Here is an 11,766-nt window from a genome sequence, read left to right as displayed (position 1 = left end):
TGTACTGTGTTACTACGACAATAACAAATTATTGCATTTCTTTTAAAATAGAAGAAACTGACAAAAGCTGTGGTGGTTTGTGAATAAAAATAAAAGACTAAAATCTTGAACTAACGAACGTAGGTCATGTGAAATAAATCCGAGGGCATTCATTAATCATTACACTGACACCTACACTAGTGATAAAACTACTTTTGACCGTCATGCATCACTACAAATCTGGAGATGGTGGTGAACAACCATGACACCAACACACCGTGTGTGTGTTTCCACTCCCTGACAGAAGGTGGCAGTATCGGAGAGGACAGACACAGTATAACATCCGCCAAAAAAAAAAAAAAAAAAAAAAAAAAAAAAAAAACAGGACACGTTTAGGATCGTGCTTTCATGTCCCCTATCATCGAACTGCATAACATGTACCGCCTTACTGCTTTATACCAGGGGCTCATTTGGTATTAAAGAAATGATCTGCATAGGAATGTTTCCTAAAAGAAATCTCACAGGTGTCGGTCGGATGGTCGTTGCGGCTGTCGTCTCCTGCAGGTGTTTCCATGCTGAACTGGTAGGGATTTGGTGTATAAATGAACGGACCTCGTGCTTTAATTAAACAAACATGCATTGCATACACACTGACCTTACACTGCGCCTTAACATCTCACAGGCGAGGCATGAATCCAGCGGACTTCCCATAGTTCATCACAGCAGTTATGTGTGTGACCTCCCACCTGAGCACAGGTTTCCAATGCGCAAGTTTCCCCGCGTTTTCCACTTTCTAATCAAAGATCAGGTGATCACAGAGAGACAGGTGAGTGACCCATTTATATTTGTAAGAAAAGCTACTAATATATTAGTTAGTGACAGTCATTGTTAATATTAATGTTAGTAGTAGTAGATTTTCTGTTCTTCTTCATAGTAGGTATGGACCCCTGCAATCGCATCTATAGATTTACTCAGCTGTGTGCACACTGAGGAATATTTGAAAAACCTCCTAAATGGGAAAATAAATGATCAAGAACAAAGGAGGACAGGCTTTCACTGGAGTGAGGACATAGTGACACGCTGTCGATATGAAACAGGTAGGAAGGAGACCCTCAGACGTGGCATGACAGCTGAATGGCTGAGAGATCACATTCTGTCTGGTTGACAGGTGGAACTGTCCTCGCTGCTGAGGTAGCGCTCCAGAGGGGTCTGGCCTGCAGTACAGCAGGAGGGACCCATCACGCTTTCCCCAGCTATGGTTCAGGATTTTGTCTTCTCAATGACTTAGCAGTTGCAGCCAAATACATAAGGAGCAACTCCTCCTCTAAAAGGAAGGTTCTGATTGTGGATCTAGATGTCCATCAGGTGGAGTGAACTCATCTCTGCTTCCTTTGTCATTGTGGGTTATATCAGTATGTTTTGAGTCCAATATTTGTCTTTACTAGTTGATAAGCTCAGTTTTCTTTCTTTGGTAAAACATCCATCCTTTGTATCCAACAGGGGGATGGCACAGCTTTCATATTTAAAGAGGAGTCGTGTGTGTTTACCTTCTCGGTGCATTGTGGGAAAAACTTCCCCCTCCGTAAACAACAGAGTGACCTAGATATCAGCATGGAGGATGGGTTGGAAGACAAGGAGTACCTCTCTACAGGCACGATAACACAGACCATAATAATACATGTAATATATGTTTAATGTTAGATACAAATAGCTTTACTTCTCAAAGTTTGAAGTTTTATTTTAGACATTTATTTCTGTTTTTTAAATAGGCTCAGTAATTGGAATGAACAGTGTTTATCTAAGAATTCACTGACATGTCTGACAATTTTCTAAACCAGTGGAGTCCCACTTTCCCTGGTTGCTGGAGACTTTTCGTCCAGACCTGGTTCTGTATGATGCCGGAGTTGACCCTCATTGGGAGGATGAACTTGGAAGGCTCTGTCTGACTGATCAAGGTGGGCCATAGATTAGACACACAGGTATTTCTAGGTACAATTCAGCTCTTGATGTTTTTGAATGACTGATTGTCACCTAGGATTGTATCAGAGAGATATGTATGTGATGAAGACTGCAGCAAGCAGAGGTGTTCCTGTTGCTGCTGTTATTGGAGGAGGATACTCGAGAGACATCGACAAACTGGCCCTCAGGCACTCCATCATGCACAGAGCAGCAACTCAGGTATATAGAGCATATGTTGCTAAATTACCCTTTTTAAATAAAGTTACATAAACACTACAGAATGTCACTACTGTTTTTTTCTCTACGTGTATTGTACTCATGTTCTTTATATTTCAGGTTTGGAGGGAATGTGAAATGTAAAAATTGTATCCCCTGAATCAAGAGGATCCTCAGAGCCTAATATACAAAGATATTAGATAATATAGGTCTTTCATTCCAACCGCTGTTAGATTATACAATCAATCTAACAAACTTAACTGTGCACATAAAGGTTTTTCATGTTAGCTTATCTTGTGTAGTTTATTTTATTTTAGTCATATTATGTATAGAATTCTTATTTGTAAATGTTTGTTTTAATTTCTGCACACATTTTATTTTCTCATTCGTTGCACCTTACTGTTGTCCTATAGCTGTGGTAACAATTGAATTTAGCCACTGTGGGATCAATAAAGAATTATCTTATCTTATAGATACTTGGGTATAAATATTTATAGACCAATACTTAATTTATATATTTTTATATTTAACACAAATACACTCCAATGTGTTGGAGATGCTGAAGACCTATTAGAGTACTGTAGAATATTGCAATACATATCAAGATGACGTGTATTTGCAGCAAACAACATAATCTATGTGGGAAGCTAATATAATAATATCACCACTAAATCAATTGTGCTCAGTATATTTTCATTTGTAAGGCTGTGGAAGTGTGTGTTGTTTAAAGTGATTTAAGAACACATCTCATATGCAGTTTTCTTTCTGTTAAATACAACACAATGAATACAAATAATGAATAAAAATATTTAATAAGGAAAAACAAATTCAAACTCAAATGCATTTACATCAGGTCACATTCGACATTAAGGTACCAGCGTCACTTAAGAACAAATACAGTTGGTCCACACATACTGTACTGATTAGCATATGCACCGTCCTTGGCACAATGGGTACAGGTAGCCAGCATGTTTCTAAGTTCACCTGTCATTTACTGACATCAAGCGGCGACATGTTTGTGGTATAGTGCAATGTTTATTCACAGATTATGAGGCAGTTGCTTTGTTGAAACATACCAGTGGTATAGCCAGCTTGTTACAATGCACATTAATTAGTAGTATCAACATCAAGCACACAGTGTGTTCTTTGAAACACTTGGATAACAGAACAACAAGCAAATGGCATTAATCTTGTGGAAGATACTCTGCACAGCTTGGAGCTCCTTTTATACTAGTGTTCATGATAAATTACACATGAGCTGTTCACAGAAAGTCTCACCAAAACTTACATAACACAATTCCTCGTATTCACCGTTAAGAAATGCACAATTGTAGGACACAATTAATGAAGTAACTTTACTCTGAAATCAGTGCATTAAAACATGTAAAAGAAAGTGCAGGAGAGTAGACTATAATCTCACAAAGCCCTGGCAGAAATGCTTTTTAAAAGAGTTTAAAATTATTAGCAGTACTGAAGCTTGCTGTAGTTTGACAATAAAAGAAATTCTTAACCCTAAAAGGACACAAATATCTGAAAACTGCTTGTTGCTTTCAAGTACTGCAGTACTAGAATAAGTACTTTTAAAACATGATATAGTGACAGTCACTGTTAAACTCTGCCATTCTACTAAACTTAAAACAATAGTTAAAATATGTTTCCAGATAAGTAGAGAATTGTAGCAGTGGAATGATTTGGATTAGTGTTTACTGTACAGTAGCTTAAATATTGACTACATCTGTACCTTCACACCCTTTTCAGTTAAGAATGAAAATGTCATCACATGTGTAATTCAATGCTTAAACTTGAGGCAGAGGTGATGCTAAGTAAAATTAGATATGTTCAAATCATATTTTCCATAACTGAACTTTCTCTGCTACAACACACCAATTGGCATGATCGCAGTAAGTGTGTTTGACATGAAGCTCTTCGACATGGTTCTCTATTAGCTCTGCCAGTTCTCCCTCCCTGAAAACATGATAGTACCTTAGACAGGGGCCTTCCACCTCACTTTGCTGGGGATTCAGTGTGTTCTCCTGCTGCTCTTTTCCCTGTGGCCCTCCTCTACTTTCATCTCCAGGCTGCTTCATGTGCTCCTTTTGGAAAGCGACCAGATCTGGCAGGGCCAAAGAGCCACACTCCTGGGCTAAAGATACGGAGACACTCTGGCTTTCTGTAGTAGTTTTGTCTCCAAGACCATTTTGTCCCTTGTGCAGATCTGTAGCTGAGTCAAAGACGTCCTCCTCTGATCCGATCACAGATGCAGAGGAAAAGAAGCTCGAGACTTGTTTGATGAGGCCTCGTCCTCTCCCAACCTGGCTTGCCTTGTTCCCCTCGTTTTCACCTGTGGGTGAAGATAAAGCGCACAGGTCTCTGGAGGATGACCGGGAAATGGCTAAGCTTCCAAAGTCGAACACAGAATCCAAAGACCTGGAGAAGAACCACAGTCTCTGAGTCCTCTGCGGTGGCATGGTGCAGGTCAAGTCTTCTTCATCTGCCACAGAGGATGTGCTTCTAACCTTCCTGTGCTTGTCAATGTTGTCAATGGCTTCGCTCACACTCTGCGTGGTGGCCCTCCTTCTGGGTTTGGCATGCTCTCTTTTGTAAGTGGAGGGCAAATGAGGGTTGGGGTTCCAGGGAACAAAAATGTCCTGTTTCTCAAATTTACGACGTTTCTGCTCCATGGCCCACACATAGATCATGATGCGTCCACCCACTCGCAGGGTGCGAGCCATCTCCTTTATTGCTCTAATACGACGTTCTTTGGTGGACAGATGATGGATGACTGTGGCACAAATAATAATTTGTCAGAATTAAGTAGGATGGTGAGTAGGCATTTATTTAATTATGATATGTCACATGCAGCACTTGCAGTCAACAGAGTGCTTTATGTATACTGTTTAGAGCTCACAAGATGAATGAATAGTGTGGGTGCCTGGTGTCGTCTTTGGTCCTAATTACACTCTTTTGTTGGAGGACACACATGAATTATTTCACACAGTTGGCTAGGCAACACAAGCTTGAGATAAGCTATCATTCTAACATTATTATGAGTTCATTTAATTTGTAGCAAAAGCCAGCTGCATCAGTTGAGCTTAATGCATATGAAGAAAGGATTTTACTGTTGCATGTGAGAAAACACAATCAAATCCCCTTTATCTGTGTGTTTGTGTGTGTTTGTGTGTGTGTGTGTGTGTGTGTGTGTGTGTGTCTATGTCCATTACCTGCAATAGAGAGAACAGCGTCGAAGCAGCCGTCTCTGTAAGGCAAATGTAACCCGTCACACATCTGGACCTCATGTCCTTGGCTCCAGGCAAAGTCCACCAGGGGGCGACACACATCACACCCCAACTTGAACACCTCATTGTTGATGTGGAGATACTTGCCATTGCCACAACCTGCCAAGTACATGAGTCAGTGACTGATCATCAAATAGAAGTGGTCTGATTAGATGTGAAGTATTTTTACTCTGTTTTAAGGTAAGCCTGTTTTACCCTGCTGTGTTTCCAAAAGCAATAGAAAAACAACAAACTATGTATTGTGTCATGGCATTGTCAAGATAAAATTACTGATGAAGGACATGCCCACCAATGTCTGCGATGATGCTCCCTGGCTCCAGGTCTAGCAGGAACTGTCGTACTTTTGGCCAGGCTTTATAGCGGCTGTCGTTGAAATATGGAGCAATCTTGTCATAGACGCTGTGCACATGGTCTCTCTCGAGCTGGCTGGCAGCTTCCTCCATCATGTTTGCCCAGGCTTCCTCATGCACACCCTCACAGCATCATGCCTACAAGGACAAACACATTCACCTGCTCCTTTCCAAATAATAAATCCATCAAGCGGTTCCTGTATTGCATTAGGGAAATACCAGGGCCCAAAGAGCAAATGTGGACACCATTATGGGAGCAGCAAAGTAGTGTTCTTCTCTACTTGCTTGTTAAGGTCTAACAGGCTCACCTGGAAACCTTAATCAGCAGACACACTCAACCATCTGTCAGGCAGCAAGGGTAATTTAACACCAAAGCCTACACTTAGTACATGAAGCACCTGCTGCATTCATGCTCAGTAACACTGCTGACATCCCCCCTACAATCCTCCAGGGGGACACACTGATGTTAAGCACTATGAGTCACCAGATTTGTCATCTATTATCTGTAACTGTAACAAAACCAGAGTATGTATCATAAATTAGCTAGACAAACTTCAGATATCAGAAAGTTGTAATAGCTGTTCCCTGCTCCCGGTTAACAAAGTAAGAGAGAGGCCACAGTCCCATTTCCACAGCTGCCACATCAAATTGTTTTTTCTGGTAATATTGAAGCAAAAATCGACCCTGCCTCACAGAAACACCATCAGTCACATCTAAACAAACACTGCTTTTACAAGAAAGTTTCATTAGTCAAATATTAATACGCTGATTTGATTGGTTGATTTATTGAATCTGATTGAGTGGCTTATGCAGGATTTTATGTATCATGTATCATACTATTCAGTCAAAAGCCATGGAAGAGTTCAGCACAGCTTACATTCTAGGTTTACACAGTCTTTTTAAACTGCATCATCTGACTGAACCCCAGAATTGAACATCATCTAACTTTGTTACAGCTTTAGTTGAGTAGGCTTCTGTTAATTGTCTAATGAAGATGTACAGTATGTTGTTGCTTTAACACATAATGATCACTACTTTTATAGTTGACTTTTTGTGTACATAAATAATACACAGGACTGTATCAATAAAGACTTTAATGTTAAACCTTCAGAGATAAATTATAGAATTCCAGACTGAATTGCAAATTTGGGGATTATATAATTGTGATGTTTGCGTTATGTCTGGGTTTCACAGCTCCCACTGCAGTCATCTCAGTTTATTAGGATGCGGCCCACAGCTCTGCAGTGCTGCTGCAGCTCCCTCAAGCACTACTGTATATGTACAAAGAGTTTTTATATGTTATTAGGACAGTGTTGTTATTTTAGACAAAGCTATCTCAACAGGCAGAGTTCCCATTTGATCTGTGACGCATATGGTTTAATTAATTCCATGGAAAACAAACCCACACATAACACAATTTCCACCACATGTTGACCATGAGATTTTGAAGGCAAATAAATATAAACAGCAAGCGTTCACAAAGCTAAAGGACATGAATCAAACTGTGGTAATTTTAATAAGAATTTCCTAGCTGTGTTTTTATCACATACTTTTTTGCAGCATGGTGTCAGCTATTTTAGGTAGGTCAGAATAGGTACCAAGCAAGCATTTTGCTTTTATAATCTTCCGTGGACCACGTATCTCCACAAGAACATCATTAAACCTGTAATTAATTAGGAAAATACCATTATTAATTTGACAATGACAAAAAGGTTGTTTTCTATCAATTGAATATACATGGCAGCTAAGTAAACTTCCACTTTCTTCCTCAACATTCAACACCTGATATGTTCAAACTCTTTTAATAAGCAACAAATCATCATTTTACCACACAGTCTGCATGATCGCTGTGATGTGGGGTTTTTTCTGTTAACTTTCTCGCCAAATTACACCATACTTCAAATTTTCACCCAATATTGAGCAATGTGATTTTCTGCTCTCTTTGACATAGAGATAAATTGTTCTTTTGAATCACATGTGATGGATGAATGTTGTCAGTGCCAACCGCGTCCCAGCCTACATCATATATCACTGTCATCATACAGCTGGTAAATGTTGCGAAATCAATAACAGCTGTAAAAATAATACGATTTTGGCAAATGTACTGTAAGATAACAGTACATTTGCCAAAATCATATTATTTTACAGCTCTGTTGAAAAGTTATCACCACTTATATTTATCTCCAATAGCATTGGATGCTGACTTACAATGCACGAAGGTTATAGAGGACTCTGTTTACAGTGTGAAAATCTGCTCGACTGTTCAGTTAAATGTTGTTGCATTTAGAAATTTAAAAAGTAATAAAGGTTTGGGTGATGAGCCATATAATGCCACTGTGTGCTCTGCTAATGGACTTTCCCCTCCATCTCTCTTAAAAGACATTAGACATTTCTGAATGTAATATTCATTGGTGCCCATTGTGCACCAGTGTACACAGGGGATACTATGCACATTTGGCACAAAGTATTAGAAACAAAGGCTGATTGGTGCTACATGAAGGGCAAATATACAAGCTGACTGTCAGTGCCTCGCTGTACATTAACAGGCTTGTGTGTGTATTCTTGGTAAATACAGTGCCCATACAGCATCCCATCTTCCCTCAGTCAGATCTATTTCTGGACCACCATCATCTGCATCACCCCAGTCAAGTGGAAGGAAAACATCCCTTATATAACACTGTAATCTGGCCTCCTTCAGCACTGCCTGAGTTTGCTCCTCTGCTTACTAAAACTGTGGTAGTCCTCGACTGGCATTATGTAAGTGGCAGCTGGGGAGGCTCCCAGCGCTGCCTCTGACTGACAATGGGGATTCAAATTAAATCAGAGGACAGGGGTAAAGCCTGGCACACAGATTTGTTCCAGCTATAGAACATTTATTAGATAAAGGGAAAAGACATTGCCTTTGGTCTTTCCGTCTCACAAGACGGAATATTTATAGCTTTGTGCAGAGATCTAAAATATCTGAACATATCAGACCCCCATGGCTCCCAAACCAGCCTTTAAACCTCACCACTCATTTACTACTCATGTATTTACTTTGAAATAAATGTTGATGCCTCAGCCTTCAGGTCAGACCTCAGCAGTGCTTTGACGTGATTAGTGGAGTTATTATGAACAGACAGGGTCAGTCTGCCAGCTGCCACAAACCGCTGCATGAACACAGGGAACCACAGAACAGGTTTACCCGTCAACCATGTCGCCAGTTAATGACTCAACATCCACATGTGGTGAGCGGTAGTTTGTTAAACTTAGTCTCCCCTCATTGCTGAAAGCATCTATTGTTCTCACACTGCAATGTATGGCACCCAGGCCTACTGTAATGTCTCTTAATTCAGAAAATAGTGTGTGTATAGGCAACAGACACGGACACAACACTGGACACAACTCTGTCACATCAGAACCACTGGGCTATATCATGTCGGGTGCCCCCGCGCGTATACTACTTATGTCCCATCAAAGTTTTTGAAATGAATGAAATCAAATCTAGATCAAAATAAACAAAAGTTGACTTTTAAATACATTTAAATCCAAACAAAAACACACCTTGCACACTGCACTAACTGATACAGTCAAGGCAGGATTTGCACATCTTTCTGATTCGCCGAAAATCGCAGATCCACTCACCGAACAACGTGGAAACCGCCGTGCAATTATCCGCCTCTATCATCAGGTCATTGCAGGTAAACTTCCCTTTCTGCACAAGCGATTGATCTACATGACCCATCCGCCATGAGCATCAAAAGCAGATCGACGCCGACCACATCATCAACTACATCTGGAGGACGGATAAGGCGAACGGAATACCTGCCGTGTGTGGCCGCCAGCAGCGCACCGATCCCCGGTCACTTAACAAATCCAAAGCATTTCGACCCTTCCAGCTGTCAAGGTGGTAATGGGCTACAGCAAGACTTCCGACGATTGCTTCAAAATTAAAGCCTCGTTTATGAACGCGCGTAAATGTGCAGCACAGTAATTCTACTAATACAAACCTAGACTCTCCTTTAAATTGAAAACTAAACAAATATAAAGTATATAATTTTATCAATTTACAACGTGAGAACAGCATTTTCTTTTTCTGTGTGGCTCCGTAAACAGTAAATTTTGTGTAGTTAGTGTATACAGTGCACCTTAAAACACTTTACAATTTGCATAGTATTTTACAATTTATTCCATTTATTCCACAATCTGCTTCAATCTATTACAATGATTGGTTTTAAGCTCCATCCTTGGCCTGCCAGTCTTTGGCTGAATGGACACAAATGATTAGCAGCTGCAGATAAACAAGCTTTTGATGTAATAAGAACAAACAAGGTTAAAAGAGAGAAACTGGGATGTGTTTTTGTTTTAGGCACTTTAGTCCTGTAGTTCAGCCACACGCCTTTATTTTGAAGAAGGTGTGATCCGATGTCCGTGTAATTGTGGTACCCTTGACTCATCTGATTGGTCATCGGTGTGTGAACAGACAACACGCTGTGCGGCTGCAGAACATGGTTGTCATTGGCCGTTAGCCTCACGTGACAACCACAATAAACAGCGTGAGCCGTAGCTGACTGCCAGCACGTGCTCCCTTCAAAATGAGATATGAGGTCATTTATTAGTCGATCTTTATTCATAGTCCTGAATCTAACACAAAACAGCCATAATTATCAGCCATCAAATCTGTGTTATTCTCATGACAGCTTTCATTTCATGCTTCATCCCCATTCCCATCAGGCTAAATGGCTTTTAACCTGTTACAGCTCTGCAGCAAAGGCCTGAACCAGTAGGACACAATTTACAATGAACTCATCTAATTGGTTGAATTGTGGGGCTGACAGCTATGTGTAAGATGTAAATGAACAGAACAATGTAGCCCACCTGTTGGATTGATTGCTTTTTTAAAAAAAACTAAATTGACAAAAGCATATCAGTGCTTTCTGTTCAACCTGATCCTCCACTTGCAAATTCATACGTATCGTAAATAAAACAGAGGTTGCTGCAACAACTGCATGAAAAGCTTTGAGTTCTACACCACTAAGATTTGCTTGGTCGTAATTAACACACACTATCCTGGTTTTGTTGTCCTTAGCTTTGGGTGTCAGCTTTGATTTTGTCTGCCCTTTTTTCTCTCATGGTTAATTGCAGTGACTTAATTGTGGCTCATCACTGTCATTCAGGAGGCACAAAGCACTCATCACATTATCATCAGTCAAATTACACATGCATGTTTTCTGCTGCAGGCTTTCTTACATTTACACATATCTCCCGTGAAATAAAAAGTATATACACACACACACACACACACTACACCACTGGCCAATCAACAGGGTGAAATGTTGCAAATGTGTGTCCCTTAATTTGCAAACCTCCACCTCCACATTGCTGCCATTAGCACCAGTTTCTGTTCTGTTGCTCTGTTTAATCTATTTAACCATTCATTTGGAGAGTAGCTATTAATGTTTGTGTTCCAAGGACTCGACCAGGCCTCAGCCTGAAGATTGGTATTTTTCTCAAGCTGCAATCGCAAATGTTCCTCAGAGATGGGAATAATCTCGTAGGTTTCTGCCTGAGAAACCTAAAGCACACATTCAAGACACAACAGAGGCAGAATCATATGACGATATTATTGTGTTGATTTAAACTATTGACATTCAAAGGATATTTGAGCAAAGTCAATTTCATTCACTGTATCACCAAATTTCCATTGCAGCAAAAACAGGGCTTGTGTCTGTATGTAATAACAACAGTCACCCAACTAACCAAACATACAAAATGCCATTAGTTACTGTTTTTACTGTTCAGTGCTGTTTGGGTCATTGTTGTGTACAGATTTCTGAAGCCTTTGTGGTGCTATTGGAGGAATCTTGGACACATTAGCTCCTCCACAGATTGAAACTTATGATTTTGCCTCTGTATAACATCCTGTTGTTGAAAAAAGCAGGATATTGTGTCACTGTTGCACAAATTACAAGTCTCAGTTGGCAAAG

The 11,766-nt window shown here is 40.2% G+C and overlaps 2 protein-coding genes across 3 annotated transcripts; one reads left to right on the top strand and one right to left on the bottom strand.

Annotated features, from left to right (window-relative positions):
* The first annotated feature begins 366 nt into the window (after positions 1-366).
* Positions 367-2,810, top strand: hdac12 (histone deacetylase 12). The gene is made up of 8 exons (XM_026294070.1): positions 367-562; positions 662-805; positions 917-1,076; positions 1,148-1,344; positions 1,480-1,630; positions 1,818-1,934; positions 2,015-2,157; positions 2,275-2,810. Exons 1-8 carry the CDS (start codon positions 464-466, stop codon positions 2,296-2,298), a joined length of 1,035 nt encoding a protein of 344 aa, XP_026149855.1. The 5' UTR covers positions 367-463; the 3' UTR covers positions 2,299-2,810.
* Positions 2,811-3,044: 234 nt separating this feature from the next.
* trmt9b (tRNA methyltransferase 9B) lies at positions 3,045-9,638 on the bottom strand. 2 transcript variants are annotated; one of them, XM_026315961.1, is made up of 4 exons: positions 9,344-9,638; positions 5,740-5,938; positions 5,376-5,549; positions 3,045-4,936 (listed from the first exon to the last, which is right to left on the bottom strand). In XM_026315961.1, exons 2-4 carry the CDS (start codon positions 5,894-5,896, stop codon positions 3,999-4,001), a joined length of 1,269 nt encoding a protein of 422 aa, XP_026171746.1. In that variant the 5' UTR covers positions 5,897-5,938; positions 9,344-9,638; the 3' UTR covers positions 3,045-3,998. The 2 variants fall into 2 exon arrangements, with proteins under 2 accessions (XP_026171746.1, XP_026171737.1); XM_026315952.1 differs by having other exon boundaries at positions 9,425-9,638.
* Between the last annotated feature and the right edge of the window lie 2,128 nt (positions 9,639-11,766).

The sequence above is a fragment of the Mastacembelus armatus genome, chromosome 13, assembly GCF_900324485.2.
Source record: "Mastacembelus armatus chromosome 13, fMasArm1.2, whole genome shotgun sequence".
NCBI classification, from domain to species: Eukaryota; Metazoa; Chordata; class Actinopteri; order Synbranchiformes; family Mastacembelidae; genus Mastacembelus; species Mastacembelus armatus.
This window is presented reverse-complemented; position numbering and strand designations above follow the sequence as displayed.

Coding starts and splice junctions, on each gene's coding strand:
- hdac12 (XM_026294070.1), top strand. CDS start 464: ATGATCTGCATAGGAATGTTTCCTAAAAGAAATCTCACAGGTGTCGGT. Junction 806..916: donor AGGTGATCACAGAGAGACAG/GTGAGTGACCCA, acceptor TCTTCATAGTAG/GTATGGACCCCTGCAATCGC. Junction 2,158..2,274: donor TGCACAGAGCAGCAACTCAG/GTATATAGAGCA, acceptor TTTATATTTCAG/GTTTGGAGGGAATGTGAAAT.
- trmt9b (XM_026315961.1), bottom strand. CDS start 5,896: ATGATGGAGGAAGCTGCCAGCCAGCTCGAGAGAGACCATGTGCACAGC. Junction 5,550..5,739: donor GAGCATCATCGCAGACATTG/GTGGGCATGTCC, acceptor TGTACTTGGCAG/GTTGTGGCAATGGCAAGTAT. Junction 4,937..5,375: donor CGCTGTTCTCTCTATTGCAG/GTAATGGACATA, acceptor TTTGTGCCACAG/TCATCCATCATCTGTCCACC.